General features: G+C 37.9%; 1 protein-coding gene across 1 annotated transcript in view; it reads left to right on the forward strand.

Annotated features, from left to right (window-relative positions):
* The window catches only part of SHPRH (SNF2 histone linker PHD RING helicase), a 107,798-nt gene extending 89,077 nt beyond the window's left edge, over nucleotides 1–18,721 (forward strand). Inside the window, exons 25-30 of the mRNA XM_075596539.1 lie at nucleotides 970–1,158; nucleotides 3,274–3,366; nucleotides 7,099–7,185; nucleotides 10,305–10,483; nucleotides 11,840–11,920; nucleotides 16,891–18,721. Of these exons, the coding sequence (XP_075452654.1) occupies nucleotides 970–1,158; nucleotides 3,274–3,366; nucleotides 7,099–7,185; nucleotides 10,305–10,483; nucleotides 11,840–11,920; nucleotides 16,891–16,987 (726 nt within the window). The 3' untranslated portion in view covers nucleotides 16,988–18,721. The remainder of the gene's footprint in view (nucleotides 1–969; nucleotides 1,159–3,273; nucleotides 3,367–7,098; nucleotides 7,186–10,304; nucleotides 10,484–11,839; nucleotides 11,921–16,890) is intronic.
* The last annotated feature ends 507 nt before the right edge of the window (nucleotides 18,722–19,228 follow it).

The following is a 19,228-nucleotide window of genomic DNA, read 5'->3' on the forward strand; positions in this document are numbered from 1 at the left end:
GGGTGATTTGTCAAGCACTGTATATATACATACACATACATACACATACACACACATACACAGTCTCTGATATATGCACGGTTTGTACTATCTGTATGCGCTTCCCTATCTGCCCACTAGGGAGGTATGATAGCAATGGACACTCCGTTGTGTTGATTCTACTATGCCTTGGGGCTGCGGCTGTATGTGTGTGGCTGTGTGTATGTATATATATATATATGTATGTGTATATATATATACACATACACACACAACGGTGGTTAATAAAGCTCTTGTTTGTACGAATAAAGTTCTTGGCAGCCATCATTGCATTACCAACGCCCAGCCTGCACAGATCCAGTACCCAGACAAGAAAACCGTCTGAGCATGCCCTGTAAAGAAACCCTCAATAAACACTCCTTAGGATCCAGGCAAGAAGGGTTACACATTTATTTGGACTGTTGGTCCATTAACCCGTTGAGTGCTTGAGGGGTCATTTGGTCTGATTGCCATGGCCCATCTGGCACCGTGCGGGCACGTGACCATAGCGGCTATTTTCTGTGAAAAGTAAGAGGAGTTCTCAGTTTCCTCCCTGGGAAGGTGGTATCCTGCGCTCCATTGGATCCCGGAAAAATCAGACCTTTTTGAAGATGATTTAGTCACTACGTCATGGAGCCCCCAGAGTCTTAGTCCCCATGACATAATGACCATGCCCTGGGTCACTCAAAGGTTTAAAATGTATCACAACCTACAACAAATCTACATTTCTCCAGGAATTGAACGTGTAGCAAAACTATGATGTAGTTGTTAACTTGCTGTAACTTCAGGAGAGGTCAGCGGTGAAAAGTGGGGCTCATCATTGATTGTCACAACCTTGATTGATACATTTATGTGTAAGCTTGCAAAGTAATACTTCATCAATCTTTTCTCTCTCTCTCTCTCTCTCTCTCTCTCTCTCTCTCTCTCTCTCTCTCTCTCTCTTTCTTTTAGTGGGCTGTGCTGACTTGTGGACATTGCTTCTGTAATGAATGTATAGCTATCATTATAGACCAGTACAGTGTAGGCACACGCAGAAGTGCTATTAAATGTGCCATATGTAGGCAGACCACGTCGCACAAAGAGATATCCTATGTCTTCACTACTGAGGCTGCAAACCAGGAGAAGGACATTCCTGTGAAGGTAAATTGCCTGTTCTGCGATAGATCCAAGTAAGCCATTGAACATACAGTTGGTTTGCTTTTAATGACCAGGAGCAATTGCATCACATACATCGAAGACAAAAATCCTATTGCTTTCACTAGGATTGTTTTCTTTGATACTGTACAGCACATCCGATGGAGTTTTTATGCCCGTGTATTGCCAACATTTCATTAATACATATGGGCTCTGGTTTTTGTTGTTGTTTTTCTTTAGTGTGCGCTAAACATTTATTCTGAAAGCCGCTATACTGCACGTAGCAGGTTTCAGAGATGGAGCTTTCAGATATAGTTTTACTATGTACTGTAGTGTAGTGCACTAATAAAATTAAAAATTATGTTTCTCTTGAATAGTTTTCACTAAAAGCCTTTGCATAATGTATCCCTTTGGATTCAACTATAATGAAGGAATTCACAAATTCTTCCATGTTTTTAATCAAGTAATGGAATAAAATACAGCTACTGAAATCTTGTGCAGTTATTTAAAGCAGAATGTATATTAGTGCAGGGATAATTTAATACTTCAATAGAGCTAACTCTTCAATTTCACGCCACAGCAGTTTGTGCTAAAGACGAGAGGCAATCGTGGTTTTATATTTGTTTGTGACTGTTTTCCAAGCACTTAATGACAAATATATACTTTAGGCACTGAACAGAAGACTTGCTATTCGAGAACAGACCAGACATCCTAGTAAGCCTGCAGGCTTTGTAAAGTATTGGAATATTTTGAATAAGGATAAAATAAAAATACAATAAATAATTACACATAGATAAGTTGTGACGTGTGTGTTATGAGATCAGTTTGAATGTAAACATCAAAATAAATAAATGTATTCCGTGCATAACGATGTAAATTAACTCATGCAATGAGTGATTTTTTTTTAATTTAGTCTAAATTTGTTTTTCTATTACTTTTTCTGTGGGGGTTTTCTCCCTGCCTCTCCACTTCCACCTAATTACTGTACTTGCTAAGGAATAATGAATTCATTATTTCATTTATGGCAGTATGAGATGAGACTTTTTTTTCAAGTCTATAGGGGAAGGTTTTCAAGAGATGTTCACTGTTGATATAGAGGCAGATTGTGGTGCTGTGAGCATCACAAATCAAGGTGCAGAGTTTTTGTTTTTATTGCTTATGTAGTAAATTCCTAGGAAATATTCTCCATTACGTGAATTTAACGTTCAAATAAATGATTCAACCATAAATTAGTTGACGTCCCCTTCCACACTAAAGTATTTATTGGGGTAGATGAGGAGTTGTGAGCTCCTAATATTCCTTTTTAGGGTCTCATTCTGTATGACGAGAATCCCCATTGGCTTCAATGGGGACTTTTGGCCAAACTGTGCCGAACGCCCGTTTCACCATATATAGATTAAGGACGTTAGAGTGTCCCCAAATGTTTTCCACAGCTCAGGATTTAAACTCGGTTGAAAGAGGAAAAGCCACAAATTATGATATATCAGTATGGGAAATATACTTAATACTGTATACTTCATTGTTAAGGTGATCTTCAGTTAAACTGTTCAGAAAGATTGAATACGTGATGCATAGAATAGACCCAAGTCTTACGCAAACAAGGCATCATTTCTTAATATGTGGAAATGGCACATTTGGATCATTTTTCAGATTAGCCTAGATGTTGGATGTGAGAGAGTTTTTGTTGGTGAGTATACTGGCGGTAACTGTTCTCCCTATACCTACTAGTTTTATCACATTGCGTTCTCAAGACGTGTCTTTTTTAATGATAGTAATAGTTTATTTTTCTCGTATAGTACTGAATTTAGGATTTTGCAGGCACAAGTTTCTGCCCCGTAGAACTTACAATCATTTTTTTTTTTTTGCCTGAGGCATACAGTGACCTGCCCACAGTCACAAGGCGCTGACACAGGGATTTGAACCAGGTTCAAACTCAGCGTCCTTGTTTTCAGAGTCAGTGCCTTTACTCACAGAGTCACTCCTTTCTTTCTAAGGATATTCCTCTAATTGCTGTTTTTATGATGTGGGTTACAGTATTCACATGAGCTCATGACATGTTAGGAGTAAATTTGCTACTCACGTTGTTTGTTTTATTTATTAGTTTGTTGATTTATTTCAAAGGGAAGCCATTCTACCAAAGTTGAGGCTGTGGTCAGAACACTTAAGAAAATCCAGTTTCGAGATCCTGGAGCCAAAGCCTTGGTTTTCTCAACGGTAAAGGCATTTCAGCATTTTGTGTGATTATTATACAGCGGTGCCAGCCTTTATTCTAAAACTTCGCCCGGCGTATCGCTCTGAATTCCGGGGTCATGACGCGCTGTGTTTTCCAACCGTATAGCAAATGACTCGGGTTTCTATCGGGCGCAGAAAAGTGCATTTTAGCGTTATATGCAATACCGTCTAGAAACTCAAGTGAGCTGTTGTCTTAAAATTCAAATAGCAATTCAACCTACTGTACAGCCGTACAGTTCTGCCCCCAATTAAATCCGAAAACATTATAATTAAACAGATCAACCGTGTTTGCCGGGCGGCTTGAATGCGGCATGAACATGATTTATAGCGCGTGGAATACAGGAGATGCAACGACAACGGCTCCGAGAGGTTTTAGAATAAAGGCTGGCGAAGCAGTAGAACCGCAGAATAAGAATTAGTAAATTTAGTATGCATATTTCAATTTCAATATGAATACTTACATTTATTGTTTTAATTCTTTAAAAGGTTATGTTGAATAGTCTAAATATATATATATATATATATATATATATATATATATATATATATATATATATATATATATATATATATACAATAAGGGTCTGCGCTCGTGTGTGGAAAGCCAGAAGTATAGGATATATAAAATTAATTGAACCGGTAATAAATCATAAATACATCAACATGATATTAATGAATTAATATAATGATATACCAATGCAGTATATCCTAAATAATGAAATTAATTAATATACCAAAAATGCACTGTGAATGTCCAATATAAAAAAAAAAAAAAAAAAAAAAAAAAAAAAGCTAAAAACATACAATTATACAAAAAAAATTATTGTGTGGTGCTGTGAACTTTGCCTTAATCTGCTCAATGCAGATAGTCCTCTAGAGTCCAACAAATAAGTCCAATAATTGGGGAGTGACAGTAGCACTATTAGGACCAACAGGCAGCTTCTTAAAAGGGCACAACGACCTCCCTCTCCACCTGCATAGAAAAATATAAGAAAAAAAAGCGCCAAATCCTAGTGCATTACTGTGCAAAATAGATATATTTAATTCCCAAAAATCTCAATAAAAATGAACTCACAAACATAAAACAATTAAAAGCATTGTATGAGTAATACTCATGCTCCTAGGACCAGGAAACGCTGCTTTGCTGCTGTAGTCCCTCCGTGACTCCACTGGAACAGATTGCTGCCTCCGTTGTTCACTGCCTGCAGGAACTGACGTATCAGGCACTCCACGATGGTCTCTCCCCCGGTATACACCAAACAGTTGATCTTTAGTTCCCACCGGGGACGGTTGAAGTCGCGGACCAGCGGGTGACGTCACGGGAACCGTTCTAATTACCGGACCGGTACAGATTCTCAGCAGTTCAATGGCAAGCGTTGCAAAGTCCACTGCACACCTTCCCTACGCGTTTCATCTGATTTACAGACTTCTTCAGGGGATGGACTCTGGGTGTGTGGTGTCTCATATTATATACCTCCCAAATCCAATTAGCTTAATTAGTTAAAAGGCAAAAAACAATGTGTTGGCAATTTAAATTGTACGTGGAACCGATTGAATACACATGTGAACACCTAATGTTGCATCCACATCACTAAATACTTGCCAGCACAAAGAAATGTATATACAATACTGATGAATACCAGTTATACTATAAAATTATTAAAACAAATATATAGTTGATGTCCTTGTCTATGTTATTTTGTTGTTATTATACGGACTACAAGGGTGTATCTAGAGATATCAAGAGAATATACTGTAGTTGCCAACACCTCAATATAAATGATATTTAGCAACAGTTATACATTTCATATGTTAAACAAAAAATTATTATTATTATTCTTATAAAACAAAAATTATTTCATAATCAATGTCCTTATTTGTTTTAGTTAAACATACTATAAGGGTACATCTCAAGATATCCTAAATGCCCCAATGAACAGAAGAGTTAGATATTTATTCAATACAATATAAATGTGGCTTAAAGAGGGTAGATCAATTAATGAACAATTAATCAATTGGTATCTAAGACTATTATGCTCTTTCTTGTTCATTAATTGATCTACCCTCTTTAAGCCACATTTATATTGTATTGAATAAATATCTAACTCTTCTGTTCATTGGGGCATTTAGGATATCTTGAGATGTACCCTTATAGTATGTTTAACTAAAACAAATAAGGACATTGATTATGAAATAATTTTTGTTTTATAAGAATAATAATAATAATTTTTTGTTTAACATATGAAATGTATAACTGTTGCTAAATATCATTTATATTGAGGTGTTGGCAACTACAGTATATTCTCTTGATATCTCTAGATACACCCTTGTAGTCCGTATAATAACAACAAAATAACATAGACAAGGACATCAACTATATATTTGTTTTAATAATTTTATAGTATAACTGGTATTCATCAGTATTGTATATACATTTCTTTGTGCTGGCAAGTATTTAGTGATGTGGATGCAACATTAGGTGTTCACATGTGTATTCAATCGGTTCCACGTACAATTTAAATTGCCAACACATTGTTTTTTGCCTTTTAACTAATTAAGCTAATTGGATTTGGGAGGTATATAATATGAGACACCACACACCCAGAGTCCATCCCCTGAAGAAGTCTGTAAATCAGATGAAACGCGTAGGGAAGGTGTGCAGTGGACTTTGCAACGCTTGCCATTGAACTGCTGAGAATCTGTACCGGTCCGGTAATTAGAACGGTTCCCGTGACGTCACCCGCTGGTCCGCGACTTCAACCGTCCCCGGTGGGAACTAAAGATCAACTGTTTGGTGTATACCGGGGGAGAGACCATCGTGGAGTGCCTGATACGTCAGTTCCTGCAGGCAGTGAACAACGGAGGCAGCAATCTGTTCCAGTGGAGTCACGGAGGGACTACAGCAGCAAAGCAGCGTTTCCTGGTCCTAGGAGCATGAGTATTACTCATACAATGCTTTTAATTGTTTTATGTTTGTGAGTTCATTTTTATTGAGATTTTTGGGAATTAAATATATCTATTTTGCACAGTAATGCACTAGGATTTGGCGCTTTTTTTTCTTATATTTTTTTATATATATTATATATATATATATATATATATATATACACACATATATACACATATATATATTTATTTATTTTTTAAATGTCCCCATGAGACTTTAAAGGGATAAAAAGCCAACTGCGTAACTGGGAAAATGTATTGCAGATGACCAAACAGTTATCCCTGCTGATTACTATTTTCATTAATTTAATTATTAGTGTTACATGATATTTGCACAACCAAATAGGATACAGTACATCAGAAAAAAAGGGAAAAAACTATCTCCTAGTTGTTTTTAATTTAATCTTGTGTAGTTAATTACAATGCAGAATTTCTAGCATGGTTTTAAAAAAAAACACTGATATGTGAACAGTACTAAAAAAGAACCTTTTGACTTGCGGTACTTTAGTTGTTTAAACGTTTATACTGAGACTACGGACCATATTTACTAAGCAGTGCTATTCCAAAAGGCAACGCGCAGCGCCAGAAGACGCCGCACAGTTCGTTCATTTAAATTCGCTGGAAGGTGTCTCGCAGAATATCAACGCTTAATAAATATGGATCAAAATGTTTCAAAAACATTCAGGTATAAATATATTAATGTTATAACTGCAACGAGTCTGTAAATAAAAGTTATTTCTTTGCATTATGAATTGCTTACTCTTTTAGTGGCAAGATGTGCTGGATATCATCGCAAAAGCTCTGCAAGACAACAACTTGGCCTTTTCACATATAAATGGGATCCAGAAGTTTCAGGTACATGATTCTGTCAATCTGGTTATTCTAGGACAGCGGTGCGCAAACTGTGGGGCGCGACCCCCAGGGGGGGCGCGAGACTGCCGGTGGGGGGGCGCGGGGTTTACAGAGGCCCCGCGCGCTTCCCGAAGGCACTTAAATTAAGTGCCCGGGGAGCTGCAGGGCCTCTGTAAACCATACTTACCCGTGACTCCGGCGGCTTCCTTCTTGCGTCGCCATGGCAACGCGGCGTCAAAATGACGCCGCGAGGTCATGTGACGTCACGTTGCTATGGCAACGTGACGTCATGTCGCCGGAGGGCGGGTCAATGGTGGTATGGGGGGGCGCGGAAGAGAGGGGACCGCCGGCAGGGGGGCGCAGGGAAAAAAGTTTGCGCCCCTCTGTTCTAGGATACTCACGGTTCTGCCGAGACTTCACTTTTTGACACGTTAAGCCTTTTTGTCTTGATTTAAAGCAGAAGCTTATATGAATGAAACTCATATAATTGTTGTATTTTGCTCCCTGAAGATGTCCTACTCTATCTTTATTTATTTTTTTAATAATGTTTTAGTTTTTTTTACCCGAAATCTCAAGCGTCTGAGATTAGGATGATAATCTTTAGACTACACTTGACTCTGGAAAAATCTCCATTTTAACATCCTAATTTTAACCTCCCTTAACCATTTAATATTTCAAATACTTATATCTCCTGAAAGATCAGATTACAAAAAATGTAAATGCTAAAAACAAAAGTGATAATCAGCGCAAATTGCTGCTTTAAATGTGTACACTCATATCTCAGCATACGCAAATGCATTTCTTTTCTTTTAGAATTTTGAAGTCCAGCTTTGTTCTGTATTGACACAGTTACACTCTTGATATGTAATGGTACAAACATTTTCCAGTCTGGCAATTTAAAATAACCACTGATCTCACATACATGAATCAAACAGCGGGTTGCCATTGTAACTCCTAGTGTTAGTGAAACACAACAGGTGAAAATATAGCAAAAGTAAAGTTGCAAACAGAGGGAACAGCTCATTACAACATACATGAACAGGTTAAGTCACTATCTCAATTTCATTTTTTGGGGCCAGTAATTGCTGCTTTGCATAAATTCAGATACAAAGAAATCCAGTAAATGTACCGTACTTAATGCAATTTATAGCCATGCTTCCAGATAACTGAAGTTTCTTAGAGAATTAAAATGAAGTTCACGTAGAGAATACAGACCTTGTAAAGCCTCGTCGCCTAGAGGCTGCAGCCAATAAAGAAACCACTATAGTTAGACTTTTGGAAGTATTACTATTTATTGATATAATTAAATACTCTGAATGCTTATACAGCGCAATATATTAATTCCCCCAATGTGAAATTGTACTTTATCGAGATTTAAAATGTACTCTGTTTATTTTCTTATATATGTCAACTTTAGATTTGTAACTGCTTTGCACAAAGGCACAGACGTTTTAATAAATAAAAAATACATAGATCTTGTGCTCTGCTCAAGGTAAATACTGGGTGCTGACACTTTTCAATACTGTACGTAAGAAAGGTGGTAAATCATGAAAAAATGAACAAAAAGCCAAAGTGAAAAGGATAGAACAGCAGGATTATAAATCACACAGTATCATGAATTGCCGTAGTTTGCAGATACCCAGAATAAACTTTTTGTAGGAGGAAGTGAAACGTATTGCTGTATGATACAATATCAAGAAATAGAACTACTGTGAATATTAAAGTGCTAAACTGTAAGTAACTAAAAGAATGGTATTGAGTTCCAGTAATGTAAAGGAGAATATATCATTCCTGGTGGTGCTTTAAATGTAAGGAGTACTTAATAAGGGCACCTGTCAGGATGTCCAATTAGATATAAGCTTGTATCAGCTACTGCAGAGTTAATACAACATTTTATAAAATTATTATTAAACTCTTAATGCCATTTTTAATTAAGTTTTAAAGGATCCTTTGATTTCTATAGCGGGTTTTATCCCACCTTCCAAGCAGTGCAAGATCTTTGCAACACTCCTTTTTGGGATAATTTGTTGCCAATATTCCCAGCAGTTGGAGCTTCAAACTGTAACAATAGATAATGCTACTCCATAAAGATACATTGTAGCTGCTGAGTTACAGTGACTGAAGCAACCATTATGTTAGTAACACCATAACGATTTGTACAGATTTATAACAGGAGCACCAAACGATTAGCAGCTTAGGTAAGAATGTAGAATTATACATTGTCACATGCTTTACATATACAAATAAGAAGAAAAAAAGGGGGGGCGAGGGAATATAGTATTTCTGCTTTAACAAACAGTACCAGTTTGCCTCAGGACAGTGCACACTATTGGTTAAAACAGGATGGAGCTGTATTTAAGGAGTATGGGATGAGTAGAAATAGCCTGGCCTACTATAGGGGAGGAAATTCTTTGACCAGTGTGTGCTGTTGTGATCAGGTGCAAGTTAAATTATCTCTCTACTAATGCATTCCTCCAGTACCTTCCATCTGTGCTGTTATTTTTATTGGACTTGATGGATTTGCATGAAGAAAATTGTAAACGGTCAGCTTAAGTAAAAGTATACATGTTGCATTATTATTTGGTCCGGATTTCCAGGGATCCAAGATCACCAATTTAATATACAGTACTTAATAAAAACAAAAGGAAAAACATATGATGTACAGCTGCAACTGCCGTTTGTAGACTGTTTGCCTCAAGAATTCTGCACTTAAACCCATCACACGCTGCGAGATTCCTGCAGCCAGACTAATGGCCCATTGGATTAACACAGCGGGGGTAGCTGCATTTGAATGGGACTCACACTGTGTGAAACCTACCGGGCTGCAAATCCCATTCAAACGACCCCCGCTGTGTTAATCTGATGGGCCATTACAGTCTGCTGTGGACCATCTCACGAGTTACTGCGAAATGATCAGAGATTTTCCTTGGCAAGCAGTCTACAACTGGCAGTTGCATCTGTATTTGTTGGAAATATACTTAATCTTTTTACACATCATGTTGCCAATTTTAGTATTGATGTAGGAGAGCACTAAACTATGACCGTACAAACTAAGGGAAAAACTAAGATTTAATATAGATTTGTTTGGGTTAAATTGCCATATAGGTGTGTTTATCTTTCAGGAGAACCTTTCAGCATTTAAGTATGATCCCGAAATCAACATTTTGCTGCTTCCCATGCACACTGGCTCAAACGGACTCAACATAATCGAGGCTACTCATGTTTTACTAGTAGAGCCCATTTTGAACCCAGCACATGAACTCCAGGCTATTGGCCGGGTTCACCGAATCGGCCAAACAAAGTAAGTTTTATTTAGTAATGGTGGTAAAGTTGCTCAAGTAAAAAAAAATAAAAAAATACTCAATGCTACATCCAATATGACAAAAAATATATAGTTAAATACTTATCTTTGTCTTCTCATAAGTAAGGGTCATTTAGTTAAACTCTTTGACCAAAGTGTTACATAAGCCTCCAGCCACGTCACGGCAGGACCACTATGCAGGTTCTAAATGACCACTATGCAGGTTCTAACACTACCTGTGATTATTCTCATTTACCTGTGCGATGGAGGGAGAAATGTCTCAATAGACCAGACTTAAACAGCTACATGAAAAAACCTGCTACTTAAAAAGTGGGGAGGGGTGATCTTAAGCCCAGGGAGGAGGGGCACCAACCTCCATCAACTGTTCCCAGTTGACAATTTACAAACACACACAATCCCTGCAAGCTCTAACCCAAACACCCACTGCATCATATCATATATATTTGTGTCAAAAGGTGTGCTTTTGGGTGTGACCAAATGTATACAACAAAAGTCAAGAAATGACCCTTACTTATGAGAATACAAACAGATAAGTATTTAACTATATATTTTTTGTCCTATTGGATGTAGCATTTGTTTTTTGTTTTACTGCATTTTAACCCAATCAAGCACTTCAGGGTTACGAGGTGCACAATTGAAGCATGGGGTAAGAGGGGAGTCCAGTACAGGGGTTCTGCACCAGCCTGTAATTGCTCTGTGCTTCCTATGATCCCATCAGCCATGTGCATCCTGCTGCTGGAACCGTTTTGTGGACGGGGTTATTGATGGTGAATTTCCCTGGCCAGTCTTCTAACCTTGCCCATACGCTCAACATCTCATCTTATTGAGCCCCAGTAATTACACATTCAGAGCCTCCTTCAATCTCAGAGCGATGTCTCGTGGGAAGGTCGGCTTCACGCTAAAACCTCTTCTTTTTTTCTCTCTTTTTTTTTTGTGTGTGTGTGACAGTCTATCTCTCTATTTAGTTTAACTGGGTTTTTTTTCTTGTTCTCCCTTTGTTCCTCTTTCAATTTTGTATTTTTTTTTCCTCCACATTTTAATTTAGTATTTGTTACTCTTGTAGTGTTTCACTGATTAATACTGTTTCTATTAGTATATATTCGTGTCCTCTCGGCAACATCTGGAAGTTTGCCCCCAAAAAAATGCTTTTTAAAAACGGAAGCCACTCTCAGACCGCGTTATATGCGGTACGATCGCGCTATAACGGGGTTGAGCTGTATTTGTTTATTGGCATCTAGAAGGTAAATGGCAATACTGTTATTCACAAATATTATACATTTTGTGTTCAAATCTTTTGAGATTAATTGTCTGTGTTTGACTTTTTTTTTTGGTCAGGTCTACTATTGTACACCGGTTCCTTATAAAAGCAACTATTGAAGAAAGAATGCAGGCAATGCTAAAAACTGCAGATAGGAGGTACAGTATACAAGGTTTCTTTTATTGTTGGGTTATAAAGCTACATGTTTTTTTCCTGAACGTAATATATGTATTTCTGTGAAATAGAAAGAGGGTTTGCTGCTCGAAGTTAAAGCAGCTAAATCGCTGCTCGCAATCTATTTCCATCTTGTTTCTTTGTTTTTTTACTGACTTGAACACAAAGCTGATCTGTGGTCCCCTGACGTCCTGTACTCTGGTTAACAAGCAACGAGATGTTGGCCTAGGGAGAATAAAATGGCCACTGGGTCGAGGCTTGCTCCCGCAGGTAATAGAAAGCCACAACGCCACCGGGGGAGACTTTGCGGCTTTCTATCAGTTACTCCAGCAGTTAGCAGTTTTGCTTTGAGTCCCATAAGGAGAAAAACACCATGTAAATAAAGTTATTATTACTGAGAAGGAGTGCCTCAGTGAGTAAAGACACAGACTCTGATAATAACGTCACTGCGTTTGATGCAGGGGGACCCTGGTTCAATTCCCGGTGTCTGCTCCTTGTGACCTTGGGCAAGGCACTTTATCTCCCTGTGCCTCAGGCACCAAAAACATAGATTGTAAGCTACTCTGGGCAGGACTGTCTGTAAAAACTCCCATGGGCTGCGTACCACGCACTATACTTTAATTGTGAAGCAATTCGTGTCCCATTGGGAGAAAAGCACTATATGAAATAATAGAAAACAATTGGGGAGGATGAGCCCCCCCAAATCACAATATGTGCTGCAGAGTAATCCAACAATGTAAAGTCCATATACTTGATGCAAATCAGTCCGGATAACAAAGAGTTAATTAAGCGGTAATATCAACCTTGCTTCACCCCTATTTGAGGGATTAGCCTAGCAATGGGAGAAAAGGGTTGATCGGAGCTGGTCTCTTGACCAAGAGCGGACCCCTATGTATGAAAACCCCGCATTAATGGCTATTTCCTTGGGAGGTTGAAAAACTGAAAAGTCACTTACTCAATGTAGTACTTCATCTGGATTGGCGTGCTCCAGACTGTGCAGGTGAGTAACGAAAAGTTCTTCTGCATGGGAGAAAGAAACAACGAGCACTGCATGCAAAAAGTATGGCGACTGGACTGTGCTGTACAAAAAAGCCTTTATTTAATCCATAAGCAAAAAAGTGGAATAAAAGAGGGAAATAGGTCCCCCGTGCGCTCTAACGCATTTCACCCGTACAGGGCTTTGTCAAAGAGTGCTAATACCTGAACAAACTAACCTTAAGTAGAGACCCGGAACCGGACATGACGTCACGTCATTCTCAATGAAATTCCACCCCCAACAGAGTGAGTTCCGGGACCGGATATGTCGTCACATCCTTCTCAAAGGAATATCACCCTCCCCAAAACAGAGCAGGGGCGGTTCAGATCATGCTGTGACGCACGCCGGTAGGCGGGTACTCAACTTTACACACATGCGCATTTGAGTCCCAATAGAGAATAGAAAACGGGACACAAACCGCGGAATATGCAATGATAAGTGTTTAAAAACATATATATATATATATATATATATATATATATATATATATATTTATATATATATATATATATATATATAAAACATATATGTACATACACATACCAATTGGTGGACTAAAATCAACCATAAGGTTGATATCTATAATAGAAACCTCCACAGCCCTTTGGTTGTGTATGAAAACGTGCAAAAAGAAACTAAACAATATTAAAATCAAGTAAATGCAAAAGGGAAACAATAATAAAAATCAAAAATAATCGAAACTAAATAATGAAGACAGTGGAAAAATACATACTAAATACATCACAATTGCTCCACCTTTATCAGCATTCCTTATTACAAGATTTTTATTATTCATTAAACCAAGAAGGCTTGTTCGCTCTTCTCTGTTCAAATTTGTGCTGAAATTGGGGGAGCAAGTGTGTCCCTGAGCTAGTAAATGCAAGTCACGTTCCACCAGTTTTTCAAAAGTGGCTATGTGTGGGCCTTTAATGTAGGAAGGATAAAAAATGTACTTGTTTTTTAATCCTGACTCTCTGGAACCAACTAGAAAAGAAGAAATATAATCTGCATCTTCATCAGTATGTTCTTCATCCAGGAGGCTGTTCATATCCTGTAGGGTACATAATTCACGAAATGAGGTTAATTCAGAATCATTGGAATTATATCCTAGAGTGGGTGGGGGTAAATCGGGTTCGACCCGGTCAGTTGTATCTAATGGTTTGGGTATATTGTTATGTATACCCCCAACAACGATGGAATCCTCTCTCTGAAAGAATTTTTTTAGGACTAATTTCCTAACAAAACATTGTAGGTCTATGATGGTATCAAACAATTTAAAATTCTCAAAAGGTGCAAAATTAAGTCCCTTGTTTAGTAGTGAAAGTTCCATTATTGATAATTGAGTCCCTGATAAATTAATCACATTATTCAGATGTTCTATGCATATCTATGTCTTTTGAGTACTGCGCCTTCTCTTGGAGCGTCTGGTCTTTGATCGTTTTTTGAACGCCCAAATAAAGATGGAGTATATCTCTGTTCACTGATTGCCCCTTGTCCTTGTTTTATTTCCTGGTCACTCGGTACAGTTGAAAAAGAGACTCCATGTGAGCGGTAGTCACTATCAGAGACATCTGAAAAACTAGATTGTTCACTTGATTCCTTCTTGGGTATTGAGGGTCGTGGAGTGGATTTATTTTTTGATCCTAATTGACTGTGTTCTTGATTTTTATGTAATTTATTAAATTTCTTATGTGCTGTAGCTGTACTTCTAATGGGATGAGATGGTTTCTGCCAAATATATATTTGGCCATGCTCATAATCTAAGCGATCTCTATCAAATTTGGTTAGTTTTTTCTCCATGATATCTTGATCCAATTTGCTGATGTTTTGAAACAATAATTTGTCATTACTGGCAAAATTAGGCATTGATTCAAATTTGTCAAGTTGATTTGGAGATTTTTTATTTTTTCTTGGAGAGATGTTTTTTCCACTATCTTGGATTGAATAATCAATTCCATTAGTTTCATTGAACATGAATCTAAGATTCTTATCCAATTCTCCTCAAAGTCTTTATTAGTAAAAACCAAATGATGGAATCTTTTTTATTCTTAACCCCCTGGGTATACGTTTGATCCTCACATAATTCTCTAATGATGTTATTTCCCACCAGAGTTTGATTTTTTGGTTAAGCAATTTTTCCAATGGGACAAAATATAAAGAAAGATTCACTTTATCTTCACAGGGAATATCCTTAGAATCATTGAAAATGTAAGCAGCTTTTTTAGAACGTCCTGCATTATCTGCACAGCTAGCAACATATGCTGTTGATTTGATGTTCAACTCACAACTCTCTTCATTATCAGAGCTAGCCATCATATCCATGTTAATAAATGAAAAAGTATTCTCAAATACTCAGATGTATTTTCCATGGTTTCCAAAGGGAATAATATATATAAAAATATATATTTTAAGTGGTATATATGTATACCTCTATCCCATCAAGGAATCCAACAAATGGAGAAAAATACTGATGTTTATAAAAATGTGTGTATATTAAAAAGCAAACAGTCCAGCCCCTAAAGAGTATATAAATTCATAAAGTCATATAGAGATAACCATGGGAACTCGAGCTACAAGTCTTGGGAGAGATACAGTAGAAAACAATTGGGGAGGATGAGCCCCCCCAAATCACAATATGTGCTGCAGAGTAATCCAACAATGTAAAGTCCATATACTTAATGCAAATCAGTCCGGATAACAAAGAGTTAATTAAGTGGTAATATCAACCTTGCTTCACCCCTATTTGAGGGATTAGCCTAGCAATGGGAGAAAAGGGTTGACCGGAGCTGGTCTCTCGACCAACAGCGGACCCCTATGTATATACACAACCAATGGGCTGTGGAGGTTTCTATTATAGATATCAACCTTATGGTTGATTTGAGTCTACCAATTGGTATGTGTATGTACATATATGTTTCTTTTATATATATGTTTTTAAACACTTATCATTGCATATCCCGCGGTTTGTGTCCCGGTTTCTATTCTCTATTGGGACTCAAATGCGCATGTGTGTAAAGTTGAGTACCCGCCTACCGGCGTGCGTCACAGCATGATCTGAACCGCCCCTGCTCTGTTTTGGGGAGGGTGATATTCCTTTGAGAAGGATGTGACGACATATCCGGTCCCGGCACTCACTCTGTTGGGGGTGGAATTTCATTGAGAATGACGTGACATCATGTCCGGTTCCGGGTCTCTACTTAAGGTTAGTTTGTTCAGGTATTAGCACTCTTTGACAAAGCCCTGTACGGGTGAAACACGTTAGAGCGCACAGGGGACCTATTTCCCTCTTTTATTCCACTTTTTTGCTTATGGATTAAATAAAGGCTTTTTTGTACAGCACAGTCCAGTCGCCATACTTTTTGCATGCAGTGCTCGCTGTTTCTTTCTCCCTGCAGAACAACTTTTCGTTACTATATGAAATAAGGTTGTTACTATTAGGGTTATCTGTAGTTCACACGCTTCAGGCAGGGACATTAACACTAAGCCATTCCTATGGCCAAATGCTTTCAATAAATCAAACCAATTTTTGAGCTTGAACATTGACCATAAAAAATGTCCAGATTAGGTATCGGAATTTGGGACTTGGTTTGTAATACTGTGCTGAATTGCAGCAATGGTTTCATGTTACATAGCCAAGTGCTTTCAACTTATCCCTAGATCTTGCACTACACCACAAACCTCTTATAGTTTGAAATATTGATATATTTCTGGAATTTTGATTATTTGTTTATATTTTAATGAATTTGAAGAAATGTTATTATTTTGATCGGTTTCTTTTTAACCCCAGAAGGATCTGCAATGCAATACGTTGCAGTGCGCATTGGCAGCCACTGGCTTAAATCTTAGAATGAATTTTAGCACTTAGAATGTTCTTTTGTGAATGCTGTTCCTAATCTCTTACACTCTATATTCCTTCAGTCACACGAGCACATCAATGAAGCAGTCTGAAGCATCAGTCCTGACCGTTGCTGACCTTGCAGACCTGTTTACAGAAGGGAGAGAACAGCTGGAGTGATTCATCTGTGATATTTCTCACTTGATTCCAAATAACCTACTAATATCTCCTTACACTGCGCACTAGATATGTGTAAATACATTCCAGAATCCTCTAGCTTCTACCAGAGTTTTTAATTATTCTTTTTATGCTTTATGATGAAACAACTGCCTAGCAGTATATTACAGACAGTTCTTACTTTGTTCACTGCAGAAAATTCCTTTTGAAAGAACATTTATAACTTGTAAAAAAAAGTGTGTGATAGTGAATTGTTGTAAAAACACTTTTTGTGCTGCTTCTCATCCTTCAGTAATAACCTCACCTTTTTTTATTGCCAAACAAGTTTGTAGACTCAATGTGTGACTTTAAAGATAAAATATCTTCCTACATAAAATTGCCATTGCAGGCTCTGTGTCGTTCTCCGAGAAGAAATTCTTCCATTTATATTTATCGAACACCAAATGTGCATTATGGAAGGATCATATGGCCAGTTAAGCAGCCACAGATATTCGCTTATCTGGAAACACTGTTGCTATGGAAACCTTTGTAGAAATCTGGAAGATGCTCCAAATGTCACAGATTTCAAATGCAAATTGATGATCATGGTTCTTAAGAACAAATGTCAGACCATCAGCTTGATCCCTTCAAAGCATCTGTCCTCACTACAGTACCTGACTCAAAAATAGATTTAAGTCCATGTTTCCCTTATCTTCTAGCATCTTTTCTTTCAAAGATACTGATCCCGAAAAACCCAGGGTTGCAGAGATTGGGGGAATTTGGCACTAGGGATTTCCATTGAAGCGGCAAAAGTCCAGCGAAAAATAACTCCTTAATTATTTCTTTAAAATTAAACTGGTGTATCCTTCAATAAACTGTATCATAGTATGAGCTTAGCTGCATTTTTATATTTAAGATTGGTTCTTTGGGAAAAAAAACATTACTTTGGCATTTGTTAGTAACATGACTTTCCCCTTCACTTCGAGAGGGGGCTACAACTCATTGCTTAGAAGTAAAAGGGTTAGTTTACATTTGATCTTAGTGTGTCTCAAACGTGCGATAACAAGAGGAGCACATATATATTTGTTAGAGATGTAGCCTGGCTCCGCTTCCCCTAAATAAGTAAATAAATCAATTTTCCCCCATAAGTTTGCTGTTGCTGGCAGTTCTATGGCAATGATTTGCCCGGAAGTTACACAACAACGTTAATATCAGTGTTGTTTTTTGCTAAACTTCTTCACAGACAAACATACTGTACAGTATTAGTCCAGTGCAGACATGTTTGTTTGTGGGGTCAAAATGACAGTCCTTGCACTGTTCCTTGCACTTATTCTGTCACACTATGGAATGTCATGGTGTCTGAGAGCTTCCTTTATTTTTGGTGTTGCTTTTTTCGGGGGGCCGTTGTGAGAAACTGCCGAAAGACAGCAGCTACAAAAAAAACAGCCTGATACATATTGCTTTCTTGTATCGTGATTGTCTTTACATTTACTAATAGTTTATCCACATAATTCTCTGTTTTGTATGCACCTGAGAAAATACTGACCATCTACCTTCGGCTCAGATTTTAGAGCCATTACTAAAGATGGATGACAATAAGAAGCCAAAGTTTGTTTGTTTTCCTCATTTGTGATCCTGTGGACTCCAATTATATTTGTACAAGCTCTCCAAACAGATGTTTAAAGAATATTGTATGTAATTTGAACTGCGTTATATAATTAAGTCTCAAAGTTTTAATAAATGGGCAAGAATTAGGAACCCTATTCTGTACTGACTGTTTTCATGTACCGGGATCACATGTCCAACACGGGGAAATCATGAAATACTGAGAAATGGAAACACACAGAACCTAGAAGTCCATTGCACATGCGCGACAATGTCACTTATTATGATGGTTAGGGGCGGAGTCATGGGGGTCTTTACCTGGGAGGGACAGCGCCATGCAGTCTCGTGTCTGATGATGCGTAGGGGTGGGGTGTGAACGAGCAGCTTGGCTCCTCCATGTGGAACCTGAAGAAAGGTGAACAACGTGGGGGAAGCTGTGGAGGCTTTACAGAGGAAAGTGCACAGAGACTGGCCCCCCCACCACCCCATTTCTTTGGCGCACATACTTTAAGCACATGACTGTAATGCTTGAATAAGCCAGTGAAGCTATGCATTTAATTTGGTTTATGCCCTTCCCTGTTACCTTAAAGTTCTTGTGCTTGAAACTACGTGTTTTTGTATTTAACAGGTTCAGTTATGGTTGTTTAAATTGTGATTTTG

Source organism: Ascaphus truei, chromosome 4 (assembly GCF_040206685.1).
Source record: "Ascaphus truei isolate aAscTru1 chromosome 4, aAscTru1.hap1, whole genome shotgun sequence".
NCBI classification, from domain to species: Eukaryota; Metazoa; Chordata; class Amphibia; order Anura; family Ascaphidae; genus Ascaphus; species Ascaphus truei.